This window comes from Geospiza fortis, unplaced genomic scaffold (assembly GCF_000277835.1).
Source record: "Geospiza fortis unplaced genomic scaffold, GeoFor_1.0 scaffold538, whole genome shotgun sequence".
NCBI lineage: Eukaryota > Metazoa > Chordata > Aves > Passeriformes > Thraupidae > Geospiza > Geospiza fortis.
Window position 1 is genome coordinate 2,986,415 of NW_005054368.1, and position 15,135 is coordinate 3,001,549.

General features: G+C 43.8%; 1 protein-coding gene across 1 annotated transcript in view; it reads right to left on the reverse strand.

The window, feature by feature from the left end:
- The window catches only part of VPS53 (VPS53 subunit of GARP complex), a 61,385-nt gene that overhangs the window by 40,235 nt on the left and 6,015 nt on the right, over positions 1-15,135 (reverse strand). The window contains exons 4-6 of the mRNA XM_031059798.1: positions 4,915-5,001; positions 4,570-4,685; positions 3,371-3,490 (exon numbers count right to left, since the gene is read on the reverse strand). Coding sequence (XP_030915658.1) covers positions 3,371-3,490; positions 4,570-4,685; positions 4,915-4,917 — 239 coding nt within the window. The 5' untranslated portion in view covers positions 4,918-5,001. The remainder of the gene's footprint in view (positions 1-3,370; positions 3,491-4,569; positions 4,686-4,914; positions 5,002-15,135) is intronic.

The following is a 15,135-nucleotide window of genomic DNA, read 5'->3' on the forward strand; positions in this document are numbered from 1 at the left end:
AAAAATAGGTCCTGCATAAAAATCTCTCAAAAGCAGGCAGGGAGAACAAGTTTGAAGATTTTTTTTCCTTCATATTTTCTAAGAGAGGGACAGGGCAGAGCCAAAGTTGAGGTGTAAGCAAGGGCAGGGAACCCCAGTGCCCTCCCAGTAAAACTCACTTTTTACACAACCACACACACAGAAACACTCAATTATTTTCACAATTATGAACACACAGCCAGAAGCAGGAAAACCTTTCTGCCACCTCTTTGGAGGGCACTTGCTTCAGCCCCTGGAGATTATTGGCCCTGTGGAAAGCTGTCAGCTTTGCAATAAATCAGAATATTCTCCATGCAGTGGAAAGTGCAGCCATAAAAGCCTGGACATTCAACCCTGCACGTGCCTGAGGGTGTGTGGGGAACCACTCCACCAGGTGAGCTGGTTCAGCAAGCCCAGATAAGAGATTTAGGATTCCTCAGAGCCTCAGTGGGTTTCATAAGGGTTTCTTTCCCTGGGTAGGTTCCCCCAGAAATGTGCTGGGATATCCCAGGAGCCATCCCACACAGCCTTTTCCTGGGGCTGCCAAACCCTCTGGTTATCCAACTAATAATGATTTCTGTTTCTCTGACTTCTATTTTATTATTAGTGGCTTTTGTTCTCTGTTTCCCCTGCCTTTAAAAAATAAAAACAAGAAAACCCACTGCTATGTTTCAAATGACATTCAATTACTAGAAACCACAATTCCTTTAGCCAAAGCTACCAGAAATCTTAAACCAAGCCTGGCAGCTTGCTGAGATAAAAAGAGGCTGAGCCAGCCTGTTTTCCTGTGGCAAACTTATAATTCTCTTTCTCCTAAATACTTTCCAGGCTTTTTTCCACTATCTGCTAGGCCTGCAAGACCATTTTTTTCTGGGTGGGTTTGGGACCACTAATTGTACCTCCCTCCACAGACAAAAAACAGCAAAGGATTGAGAGATAAGAAAATATTCCTGTTTACTACAACAGCTACCAATGCACTGCCTTAGAAATTGCTTTAGGAACGCTCTTAGGAAAATATTTACATTTGGCTATGAACTGTGACATTTTTACATCAATACTCAACAGGATCAGCACAAGAAGCCAACTAATTGAGAGTTCAGTCCAGGTTTCCAATGAATCCTTACAGTGGGATTTTGGCTGGGTTGTTTTCAAAGGGACAGAACAGGTGGAAAACAACATTAAAAACACATCATTACTTCTCACAGCATCCAGGAGCAGCAGCCTAAATTGGATACCCCATGACAAAGAGCACATCCAACAGCACCAAGCAGGCACTTCTCCTTCCCATGGTTTCCCATTCATACTTGGCTTCACTCCATTCACACCATGAAAAAAGAGGCTTTTTATTTCAGAAAGGAACAGAATCTGCTCCTTGAGCAGTGGATATAAAGGGGTTATTGTATATAACAGACATTGGTTACTGTCACAGGTCTGTGCCAACATCTACTAAAGCATTTCTTGCCTTCCCAAACATCCTAGAGGCTCCACTTGTACCATTAAAACAAATCTATGAGATATCAAACCCCAGCAATTTCACAGTCTAAAAATACCCCTGCAAGAAGCCAGGCAAACTTCCTCTGATGTTTCATGAATCACAAAAGGATTTCCAAGCAAAAGAGAGAGAAAAGTCAACTCCAAACTAGGCCCTAACACACAGCCACAGAGTCAAACTCCAAAAGCAGAATGATGGTGCCATGGACCTCCCTGCAGGAATTTTCTGCCTGGATGTGGAGCAGTGAGGAGCCCCCAGGAACACCCCAGAGCAGCTCCTTTCACCCCACAGCAGCCTCCTCTATCATTACCAGATGGTGCAGCTCTCCCTGTATAAACACTGGAAGGAAAACCCTGCTGAGGCAATGCTAAAAATAGGAGGAACAGACTTTCTTGAGCTTTTCAGATCCTTATCTTGAAGGGAGAATAAAACAAAAGAAGTTTTCCTCCATGTCCTTGCCAGTCTTGCTGGCGTGACTCGAAACCACCCTGACTTTTAGCAGGAGCCTGAATTGGTTTCTGTAACAATCAGCAACTACAAAAGTATTAAATAATCATCCAGCAGAAAGGGAAAACCAGCCAGAATTCTAGAGCAAGGCTTAAATTATATTTGGCCTTAAAATGGCCAAAGACAGCAGGTTTCTGCCCAAAGGGCATTACCACCGCAAGCAATCTCTGAGCACAAGGTTGGAATAGACAACAGCCTCAACTCAGAAAAGCACTGACATATGTTTACATTTCCTTGATGTTCATGTTCATTTAAGCAAATGCTTATGGTCAAATGCTTTGTTAAACAAGGCCCCATCCCTTCTCTAGATTTAGAGTGGATTTTTCTTCTGCTCTGTTTCATGGATTCCATCTGTGTTTTCTGGAAGAGGTGTCTGTAGCATAAAGAAAGTCCAACAGATTTACATGAAAACATTACAAACAAATCATTCAAATTCTGTTTCCATCACTAAACAACACAGGGAGCCAGCTGCTGTCTTAGCAAAGGGAGGCACCAAAAAAAAACTAGTGACTGTGCCTGGAAGACTCCTTTGAGTACCTCAGTAATGAGCAAAGTCACCTCAGGCAGGGACAGCACTGTCCCTCAGAACAGAGAGGACCTTGTTCCCTCAAATCCCAGCTGTCACATCCCAAATGAAGCCAAGACTGAAGAGAAATGGTGGCTTAGTGACCATGAACCTTCATCTGCTACTGCTGAGGGTGGTGGGGACTTGCACCAAACCTCACCAATTTAGTGTAACTCCAGTTCAGAAAATCAAAACTGTACAAGCCCAGCAGAAGATTTGCTGTAAGCTTCAAATCTCAGCAGAATTGGGCAATGGGAGCAGGTTTGGGCAGAAGAAGCTGAAGGTGCTCAGAATAACCAAGTCTGGCAAAGGCAGAAGGAGAAATCCAAGCCCTGGTGCTCTGCACAGCAGCAGTGAAGATCCTGCTGAGGCACAGACATCACCAAGTGCATGGGCAGATTTGTGCCTCATGCCAGGCTGCTGAGCTCCATCACTGAGCTGAACAGAGCAGGAGAGAGCATCACCTCAGGGCTCACCACAAACACCTGCCCTGTGACCATCACACACAGCAACCTGCACTTCCACAGGCTCCTGCAGGTGAGAAAATGAAAAACCAGTCAATAAAAAGCACAGAGTGAGTTACAGCCACACTAATTACTGCTACTGAACAGAATGGGCTGCTCCAGATTTGGGCAAACTGTCCAGTTCTAACCTGTTTGTTTTGGCTGTAAGGAAGCTCCAAGGACCATGTGCAGGATTCACATCCTTGAGACTCTGAACCTGCCTAAGACATTTCCTACCCTTCCTCCCCAGCAGGAAAGGGAGTGCTCAGGGTTTGAACCTTTTACCTTTCAGAGAGCTGTCGAATCTGAGGGATCCCCATGTATTTGTTGAAGTGCTCCAACACATTCACCACACCTTGCAGAAGGTTGGCAACTTCCCCATATTGTCTCCTCCTGGTCATAGCCCTGCAGAGGAAATTAAAGATTTACAAAGGCAGATTCAAAGAAAGTCCTGGGTGGTAATTCCACAGGTTACTTCATCCCTACTGGGTCACACTGGTCCCTATTGACATTTATTTTTCTAAAACACACAGCTCTTCATTAACATTCCAACGCTGCATTAAAATTTCACTTAAGCAACGCTAAAATAAACCAATCTGGCACAAATCTAACAATGCCTCAAAAAAACCCATAAATGTCAAAGCAACACTTGGCAAAGAACATGTAAACTACTGAATGCATCCACTTCCCAGTATGGGTCTGGAGGCAGTAAATGTTATTTCACTGTAATGACCTGAGTGAAGCCATTCGTCATCACACACAAAGTGTGAGTTAAAGCTTCTCTGGAGGAGAAGGATGCTGAAAAGCCATTAGCCTTGACTTCTCTGTTAATAACTTTCACAGGGAACTGACAGGGGAAAAAAAAGAAAATCAAGTTAATTTATTTTTATATCATCCTTTAGGATCATTCCAGTGGAGACAGCAGGCTAAGTAAAATTTAATTCTCAGCATTTCACGACCCGGCGTTCGTGCACGATTTGCTACAAACCAAGAACAGGCTGTGCAACTTCACAGATGCAACATGTAAAAAAACTGTATTTTCCTAGATTGTGCGTTCCTCAAGCATGTTAAAAAAACCAAAATGGACTATTAGAAATATTTAACCCCCAATTTACACACGGTATAAGCTGCAAGGTTTCCTTAAACTCGTGAAAATTAGAGCTGACCTTTACCAAAACTCATTGCAGTTTTAGATACAAGAGTGACAAAAATCCTCCTAAATTCCCAAGAGCACATCCCTAATGAGGACTCCTTAATGAAGCCAGACTCATTCCTTATCACCAAGAATCAACAGAGCAATACAAGCAATCAATGCTGCAAATTATTAAACACAACAACACAGGCTGGGGGTCAGTCAGAGCAACACAGATCTGCCAGCAGAAATCCAGACTTGGGAGCAAAATTCCCTCCAAAAAACCAGGCAGGCTGTGCCAGAGCCATAAAGAACACCGCACAAACTTCACACCAAGAATCCCCAGACTTACTCCAGAGAATCTACCCCCCCTGCCAGCATGTGGAGGTGGTTGAGGGTGGTGATGGAGGTGGTCAGGTGACGCTTGGCATGGTCCAGCTGCTTGATATCCCTGGTGATTTCCTTCACCTGGGGAATGAAAAAGGATTCTGGTTGAATATCAAGCCCCAGCAATGGAATTTTCAGGAGATAAGAAGCCACTCTCTCTTCTTTGGGACTGTCAGCTCAGCAGCCCAGTGGACACCACAGGTTCAACACAGGAAATTACCAACCAGCCAGGACCAAGGACAAAAATGTTACTGCCAGGAAAAGTCAGTGTCCCCTCCCTTTCAAAGGCCAGAAAGAAAGTGCTGCTCACCATTTGTTCAGATTTTTCAGCCTTGTCTTTAATATCCTTAATTTTACCAAAGAGCTGTTGAATGGCTTTCTGGGCTTCTTCCAGGGCCTGGAAAAGAAACAAGGTCAGAGTGGAAAGAAAATGTGCATCCAGTTTTCACCTTTCTAAGAAATACACAGTTGCTCTTAACACTCCCTGGGCCTGGGGCACTGGAGGAGAGCAGCTTTCTTACAAAGAAAATATTAGCAGCACAACAAAAGTCAATGTACCACGTTGGAATATTGAACCTGAGTGGGCCAGGGCTTCAGTATCCACTTGACAATAATGATTTGGCAAAATTTCATCAAGATATTTTATGAAAGCAGCTCTTTAAGGTTACTGGAATATATTTTGACATACTAAGTGTGGAAAAATAGGTAGAACTTACTCCTGATCAACAGATGTTTAGAGCAGAAAAATGAAACTTCCACAAGACCTCTATGCTCATCATTAATTATAAATAAAAACCACACATATAGAGCACTGAGTGCTTGCCCAAACCCCCTTGCTGAATTAGCAGGACATTATCCTGGTGGAAAACATGATGCTGATTCCTTTGGAATGGGCAGCTCAGCCTCCCACACACCTGCAGGAGGAATGGCTCTTTCTAAGCACAGGTAAAGAGATGGAGCCCAGGAAATGGCTCTCACCATTTAACAGGATTAAAAAATATTTTTAATATTTAAAATAGGATTTAAGTGCTATTTTCTTGAGGCACCTTGTCCCTTTTATTTATCCAACCATGGCACAGCCTGAGCTCAGAGCAGCAGTGTGAAGCACACGTGGATGCAGCAAAGGAAGCCACATGTCCAAAATCCAAAATCCAAAATCACAGGGCCAAAATCTGCCTTCTGCAGTAATTCTACACGTTCTGCCTTCCCAGCCTGATAACATTTCCAGCTCCACTTTGTTCCCTGCTGTTAAGTGGGCTTCTATCCCTCTGCTTTTATATCCAGTCCCATGACCAAGGTTACAGCACAAGCTACAAGTTCCTTCAGCAAATAAATTTAACACATCTTCATTTGGAAATGGATGAGGAAACTATCTGCCAGGAGCTTTTGCTGGAATATAGCTGGGTTATAATAAAAGTATAAAAGCTGGAGATGGTTTATAATTCATTTTCCAGAGGAGGGGGGGAAGGAAAGTCTCCTCTGAAAAATTTTCTGAATCATGTGAAAGTTAACACTTTCTGGATTGGTGTCACAGATGTTCACTGAGGGACATGAACACACAAAAATGTGCTGCAGGGCTGAACAGCCCCCAGCAGCCTCTCCAACTCTTTTGAGAATTAAATTTTCTCCTCCATTTAAAGGCTTGTGGATTAAGTGCAAAGCAAAGGAGCAAAGAATGCTCTTTTCAACATATTTAGCTCTGTCTCTGTGCTCAGGCCTGCAGCACATTACTCTGTAATTAATAATTAATAATTAAATTACTAAGCAAGCAGCAACTGTTTTGTATGGTCTGAGCTTTGGATAGGTCTGTATAAAATTCAAGATTCAGCCTGAAATTCTTTACAGATGCCAATTGCTGCTTCCCTTTGCTTCAGCACTAACTGAGCAGAGAAAAATGGGATTCTGTCCCTGAGCACTGAAAACTGCCAAAAATGAGGCAAACTGGTGCCATCACCTGGTCCTGACACTTCCACCTCCTTAAAAACTCTGGAAAAACACAAATGAGACAATGTGTGCTCTGCCCCATCTGATGAATTAAGGAATTGTGGTCCCCTGCTGCTGAGAGAAATGTGGCTGGGATGGGGGAGAGACCAAACAGCAGCTGCTCTTCTGTTCCAGCCCTGCATCTCATCCCTCAAAAAAGGGAAAACATTTCCATAACTGCTAAAAATTTAATAAAAAACTGCACAGGGAACTCAACTGCAAATTCGAGTAAATCAGAATTGCTCATCAACAATTGTTTCATTCTTTAAAACTTCCTTCCAAATATTTGCTCGGACATTAAGACATAAATCTTTATCTATTCTACTAAAAAAAGAGCTGCATATTCCTTACATGAGTCAGAACACACCAATTCATGATATAATCTATATATATTGATATAATGAATGTATCATTTGTATAATTTACATTTAAAGGTGAAAACATTTCTTCAAACATTTGCTGAAAGTAACACTGTGTGAAAATCTATTTTTTTTTAAAGTCAGGAGGACCCTATCAGACAGATCTGTGAAGTTCAGAACTGGATAAAAAATGTTATTTCATGCATATGTAACATTAAGAAGAAACAGAAGATAATTCAAAGAAATAAATTAAACTTTTTTTGCTGTACACTCTAACCATAGCACCTGAGAGTAAAATACTGTGTGTAGAGGAAACAAATAAAGAAAATTAACCAATAAACAAATAAAGAAAATTCACCAATAATGAAAGAAAACCATCACCTTCCCAATTACTATAAAGACAGAGTAAAGCAAATAGAAAAACAAATTTCAAATATAAGAAAACACCTCATCTTTAATAAACAGTGTTATTAGGGGATAAGAAACCAACATCTAGGGCATGAAAGTAGGTCTAATTGCTCAAGGTGCAATACAGAAGTTTATTAATGTAACTAATGACTGCTCTTTCAGCTGTAAAAAGAGAGGGGAAACCACAGCCACGATGAAGGAAAAAATGCATTTCCCTTCACACTCTGCTCCTGCTACAAGGGTGAATCATGAATTTTAAAAGCATTTTCTTCCTGCTTTTGTTACTATTTTATTAATAGGTTTCTTTTGGACAGAAATTCTAGGGAAAAACAGTATCAAGAGGCCAGGAATTGCTTTTATTGCCATGATGGATGACAGGCAGTGCTCTCCCAGCTGTGCCCCAGCACTGCCTTCACCTTGCCTCACTCATTTATTGCTTTCCTCATCAGTGCAACTGGGAAACATGGAAATGCACACACCCCAAACAGCAACCAGGAGCGAAGTTATTGCATTTCCTGCAGTTCATTCTGGGGGCAGAGGAGCGGGAAGAAATAAAGAGACTGGAGACATCATCTGTTGTGGTTATACGAAACGAGGATGTTGAAAACAAGGTTGTGACACGCTGGAAAAACACCATATGACTCTAATCAACAGCTGAGCCTGCAAGCTACAATTAACCCATCAGAATTATTTATTCAACTTTGTGCAACCTCTGAGTGCCAGCACCAGCTGAGAACCACGGTGGGGATGGAGAGGGCTCAGCAGCGTCCAAACTTTTTCCCTCATGTTTGACCCCAGGCTTCCCAACTGCTCCGAGCAGTGTAAATTTAGCAAAGACCAGCTAAATTAGTAAATTTGGCAGGAGCAGCCATGGGGGGAGTGGCTCCAGCCACAGAGTGCTTGGTACAAGCCAGGGATCACATTCCTCCTCCTGTGGTTTAGTGTGTCTGACACATCCTGGGTGCAGGAGGCAAGGAGGGGATGTGGCCTGTCCTGCTTCCAGGGCTGCCCTGCAGAAGTGAGTTCCCAAAATAATTCATGGAGACGAACCCACAAGGGTGTTAAACTGCCCAGCTTAAGGCCACTGTGTTTTTTCAGCCATCCCTGTTTTCCAGCCTGTATTCATACAGTGGGAGCTCCTGTGCTCACAGCAGAAAGCTGAGACACCCCACACAGCAGGTGGAAAACTCAACTCCAGCTCACAGCCTGAGCTCAGGTAAGCTGGGCAGCCAGAGAGCAGCTCTGCTGTTTGCCAAATTCTCCAAAGCTGGAGGGAAAAACACAGCCCATGAATCAGCCACAGCTCTGCAACCTCCTTCACCTTGAGATGTGACAGCAAAAGACTCCAAAGGCAGCGGCGTAAAACAATAGGGAGCAGAGGTAAACCATGAATCACTGAGAGACTGCCTCAAAAATTGCTTTCCTTGGCATTGTCCCAAGCAGCTCCTGAGGTCAGACCACACATCATTCCTTGTGTCACCTCTTCACACCAGATCTTCCAAGCAGCAAAAGGAGGGAAGAAAATAACCCAAGCGAGAGGTGGGACCAGACTGTGACTTGTTTGTTAAATTTGGAAGTGATGCATTCTTTAAAAGGTTATGTTCCAGTGACTTACAGTACCAGGCTGACATTCATACACACAAAAACAGCGTTAGCAACAATTCTTCCAGCCAAAAAAAACCAGCCCAGTGAATTACAGTCAGTCTCTCCAAATCCCTGCAGTGCTGCAGATGGACACAGCCTCCTCCTCCTCCAGCCCAGATACAGAGCTGTCACATCACCCCATCAACCAGCAGCTCATTAGAGGGTGTGTTAATTTCTAAATACCTCTCTATGCATCCCATCAGGAATCTTGTGCAAGAAAATACTTCAGTACCAGGAAATATGCAAATAGGAATTAAGAGGCCTGTGTGTTACTAGAAAATGTCAAGTGAAGTCGGAGAAAAAGCAAATTTTCAGATGAAGTTTCCTTGCTTGGGGATTAACTGAACTAACACTGGTTTTTTTTTTCCCTCAGTAATGGTTAAAATACCTCCATGGTTTCTATTTGCTTGCTGGTGTTGTGCTAGGAACATGTTATTTTTATTTGATTCTAGCCAATATATAGCTCAATTGAACGTTGTTATTCACATCAGAAAGCTGCCCTCTACCAAGTGTTTTATAGACACTTGACATCTGCCAAATTCACAGCATCCAAATGTATTTTTAATGTTACAAATAGGGCTGTGGTCGTGATGCTGAGAATTTAATGCTCCTGGCCTGGTCCCTGCTCTTGAATTCTCAGTGTTAATGCTTCTTTCATTTGCTGCCACACTTCCAGCCCAGATCAATGAAAATCTAGACCACGACTAAAAATAAAGTTCCCATCCCCAATTCTCTGAGGAGCCTCAGCTGTGGAGATTTCAAAGCAACCCTCTCACACTGGAACCAGCCTCACATTTTCTGCTGCTGAAACCTCATACAAACGAGTCCCTCCAGATTGGGGAAGGCTGGAAATTTACTTTGATTCTCAGACTGATTTCATCTGAGAGAAAACCCTCAAGTTTTAACCACTGCAAGCTCAAGCCTGGGCTTCTCTCAGCACAGGACAGTGCCAGCTGATTTCCCTGAGCAGGCAAACCTGAAGGGCTCATCACCCTGGGGTTTGATTTTAGCACATTTCTACCCTGGCAGTTGAGCAAATAGTACATAACTACTGCAATTGTCACTGAAGAAGAGAGTTTTGTGTCATCAGCTCCAATCCCAACCACTCAGGCTGCACAGGACACTTTCTATCAGCAGATTACATCCAACACTGCACAAAGCTTAAAATTGCTGGAACTGCCCCTTCACTTAACCCCAAATCATGCTTAGAAATCAAACCCCACGTTCTCCACAGCTGCACAAACACTGACAGACACAAGGGGTGAAGTGACAGCTGATTTCCAGGTAGTTTTGGCCAAAACCTTGCAGCTTAATTCCTGAACTGCACCCTGGGCTGGTCCAGCACCTCTGTGAGCTGTCAGATTTTACTGCACAGGGGTGTCTGCACATCCCCAGACTTTACAGCATCACCCAGGGGTGTCTGCACTATGAGCAAGGTGCTGAAGTGCTGTGACAGAGGTTTGGGTGGCCCTACTCCTGTGAGTAATTTTACATGAGTTTTACAGGGCCTAACCTGCACCAGGGCAGTGTGGCCATTTAAATGTTAGTTGTGGGCATTGCATAACATAAAAAAATAAAGCCTCTGGAGCTTCATCAGGCTTGGGTTTCATGGGAGGTTATTACAGCTTCACCATCAACACATGGCAGGTTAGTACAGCTTCATCATTACCTCCTGGTAATATTTATAATGAGAACTGAAAATAAAAGGGTTAAAAAATAAAAATTTTAAAATAAAAAAAGAAAGGTTGATGCTGGTGGTGCAGCTTTTGAATTTGGGGGATGGCAAGGATTTGGGAAGAAATGGTTTTAAACCAGAGCACTGGGAGCTTCTTGGCCCAATATAGTATAAATACTATAAATGTATTCTATAAATGTATTATAAATAATATAAATGTACTTAAAAGTATTTATAAATATATATATAACCTCATGGCAGGTTACTACAGCTTCCTCACGTGGCAGGTGAGCAGGCACAGCCTTGCCCCCCACCCAAAATTAAACACTATTATCGTGGAGCGAAATCACCCAAAATTAAACACTATTATCGTGTAGCAAAATCTCTGCAGCCACTCATTATTCTCCTTATCTGTGTCAGGATAGCCAAGCTGAGGCTCTGCCCTCCTGTTGGTGTTGACACCCTGATTGCAGGTGTTTGCTGCACCTCCCTGTGCCCAGCACACACCTTGGAGAACCCAGAGCCCCTGGCAATGCTGCTCACCCTCCCTCCATCCTGTGCTTGATCAGAGGGAAAACACACTCAATTTATTTGGGAAGGCTGCAAATGACTGAGGGACTCCAGCTGATTTATGTGCTGAGGTGTTTGCACACTGCAGTCGGTGATATTTGCAATTTCAGAGCCACATCTGCAATTCCAGAGCCACATCTGCAATTCCAGAGCCACATCTGCAATTCTAGAGCCACATCTGAAATATCAGAGCCACATTTCAGAGCTACATCTGCAATATCAGAGCCACATCTGCAACATCAGAGCCACATCTGCAATATCAGAGCTTGACTTCTGTGGAGGGTAAGTTTAGCAACCACTCAGGTTACATCAGGTTTTTGCAAGAGGAATTCTTATCCAGGTTCAAGCGCTGGTTTGGGTTGGGATAGAGTTAATTTTCATCACAAGTATGGGGTTCTTTCTCTGCCCCAGTCAAAATCAGCACAGGTTAAGAGTTTAAAGTCAAATAGAAATGGGGGGAAAGGACAGACACACCAGGAACCCTGCAAGGAGGGATTTCCAAGTGGAATTCCTGTCAGCTTACCTGCTGTAAGCATGGATGCAACACAGCTGGAATAAACATGATCACACACCAAAAATGTGAGGCAACAACAACCAAAAACAAGACCAAAAAAAGGGGAGAAAAAAGAATTTTAACCATCCACAATAAGACACAATCTCCTGCCTGTCTGGAATTCTATTTTCAGGCTGGATTTCTTGCTTTGTTGGCATCAAAGCCACACAGGACTGGTCACAGTTTGCAGCTTGCAGTGCCTCCAACAGCACCAGCACCTTCCTCTTGCCAGCACAAGCACAACCCCATCCCCAGGCTCAGGCTGCAGGACAGGAACAGCCCCTGAGCTCAAGCACAAGGCAAGGTCAAGCTCAGATTTGCTCCTGCCTTGCAGCAGATGGCAAAAGTTGTGCCAGCATGAGAATAAACAGCACCAGCTCTTCCTGGCATGCCATTCACCTGAAACCTTGTTCAGTGAACGTGTTCTGGGCTAGAAAAAGCTCAGTGTCACTACAAGGGAAGGACATTGTCCAGCTGTCACAATTCACTAGGGAAATGACTCTGAATGAAACTCACTTTTGATTCATTTTGGCAGCTCAGCTCCTGCTTATTATTCATGGGTTACAAAAGAACATTATGGGACTTTAATCACTCAGCTGGAGCCTTACAGGATCCGTGGCATGACTTTTTATAAAATATATGAAGTCACACAGCTTCAAACCCCATATTTAACCCCAATCCATTCACTATCTTAAAAAGGTATTGAAATCTAACACTAGTCACATTTCATATGCTCACATTTCAGAATAATGACCCATTCATAAAAATCCAGGTGATAAAGCTTACCCAGGCAGGAGAGAATGAATACAACTGAAAGATGGTGCTTACAACACCAGGGACTGTGACACAAAATAGTCCCCAAATATTTCAGAGACTTAGGTTTAATTATTTATTAAGAGATTATGACAGCCAGTGCTGTCTCAGCAGCATCAACACCTCCCACGTGAGCCAAACCTGGGCACTGGGGCCAAGGAAGCAGCTCTGGAATTTGATGGCTGGAAGTGAGCACATGTTTAAATAAACAAATAAATGGCAGGGAAGTGCCTGGAGCAGGAGATGTGCAGGCACTGGGTGCCTCAGTTCAGCAGAAAACAACCTGCAGTCAGAAAAGTCACCTCCACACAAGGAGGTGGAGGTAAAGGAGGGAGGGTGAAGCAACAGAGCAGCTTCTTGAGGAGGTTTATACACACAGAGCACAAAAGCACCTCCCTGCCTGCCAGGCTGACCCTCCTGCACCCAGCCCTCACAAAGCTGGAGGGGACTGTGGTGACACCACCCAGCAGCTGCCCTGGGGCTCAGGACACTGCTCAGAAAAGCAGCAGAATGTCACAGACACGTTTTATGAAAAATCCTTTCCTTAGGATTTTTCCTCCGGAGAAGCTGAGAGGTCTCAGGAACAAAATGTAAACAATGATTATCTGCTGCTGTGGAATGCAACAGGTGCATCTGTGATTGGTCTCGTGTGGTTGTTTCTAATTAATGGCCAATCACAGCCCAGCTGTCCCGACTGTCTCAGTCAGACACCAGCCTTTGTTATCATTTTTTTTTTCTATTCTTAGCTAGCCTTCCGATGAAATCCTTTCTTCTATTCTTTTAGTATAGTTTTAATATAATATATATCATGAAATAATAAATCAAGCCTTCTGAAACATGGAGTCAACATTCTCACCTCTTCCCTGATCCTCAGACCCCTGTGAACACGGTCACAGCAGAGGACCCCACTGCCCTGTGCAGCACCTGCATCCCTCTCCATCTTCATCTCCTCCTTCCTCCCTCTATTGATTCTGCAAAGTGTTTCCTGATCTCTATTTAAAGAAAAGAAAAACCAAGGGAGTATTTCACATATTTCCAGCTATGACCTTGTCAAACCCACAACCTGTGGGCATTCTTCTCTGCCAGACACAGCCTCCTCCTCCTCCCACAGGCTCAAACACTGCCAGACACTGCAGCACACCCAGGGCAGGGCAGGCAGAGTCTCCCCACAGCTGCAGAGCCCAGATGTTCATTTTTACATGCCAGGAGAGAGGACAGCCCTGGCTGACCAAAAGATGGGATGGCCAAGTGAACTGTCCGGGCAGCAAGGATCTATTCCTATTATTTGACCACAGCAGCTGCCATCCCTTTGCTTGTACTGCTGGAGTTATGAGAAAGAAAATAGATATCACTGTTTTCATGGAGCAAAACACAGAAGGAGCCAAGCAAAGCAATCCAAGTTATCAGCCAGTATCCTCAGCCATGAGAAACATCCAAAGCTTTTCCCAGCCCAGGCACATCCATTTGCACTTCCAGTTAACACTTCATTTTGTTCTAGCACTAATTGAGCCAGACCCGAACAGAATCAGACACATTAAGCAATAAACCACATTTTTCTTCGAAACACAGCCCTTGTTTGATGCAACTTCAGTCACTTACACACACTGTGTGCACAGGGCAGGCAGGGAAAGATGGATCAGAGATAACAGAAAAGTTTGTTGGGTTTTATTTAGATTCAAACTATCAAGCCACAAACCCATTTGGGATCTTGGGACTCCTCTGGGGCTCTTGATTCTTTCTAAAATGGATTTCAGCTGAATCCACCTCACCCTTACTCACTCTGGTTGCACGGACACTGCCAAGGGTTAAACCACCAGTAAATTCAGAGGCTACTTATTACAAGGACAAAAGCCTGATAGGTGAAGCAGCTTCAGCCAAACAACCAGTAAAGGCATGTCAGCAACTGTCAGAAAAATTACAGCCAGCCCATGCAGAAGCTCCAGCAATAAACACAACTGAGGAGTGACACATCCAACCATAGGGAGAGCGCTCAACGCTCCCTGGAAAAATCTATGGGAACTTTTTATACTGCACCCTAGGGCACAGAGGAAATTATGCCACAACTGGGCTGCAGCTCTCAGCAAGGTCAGCCCACACTCCAGTTCAGCAGCAGCAGCAGCTCTGAGGGAAAAAAAAAACCTTCCAGAGGAAAAATCTGCGTAGCACTGGCTCCTTAGAAACTGTTACAACTGAAGCACAGCAGCTCCTGCATTCCCAGCCTCTCCCAAGGCATCCAAAATAATCCAAGTCTGGGACTCCCAAGGAAAATTTTGTTACACCCTGCAGAGGAATGTTCCACCCACAGCTGTTGTTTCCTCCCATAAAAGGATCATTAGTGAGATAATTTCTGAGGTTCGGGGCATTGTCTGCAGATTTTACTGAAATATCGCACCAGGAAGGGGAAGCCAAATGAGCCAGACTATTTTAAGGCTTTTGCATTTGGAGGAAATTCTAGGGCAAAATTTCAAGAAGGCAGATGCTTTGAACTGGGAAGCTTTATGCTTTGTGGGGAAGGGAGCATTCCTG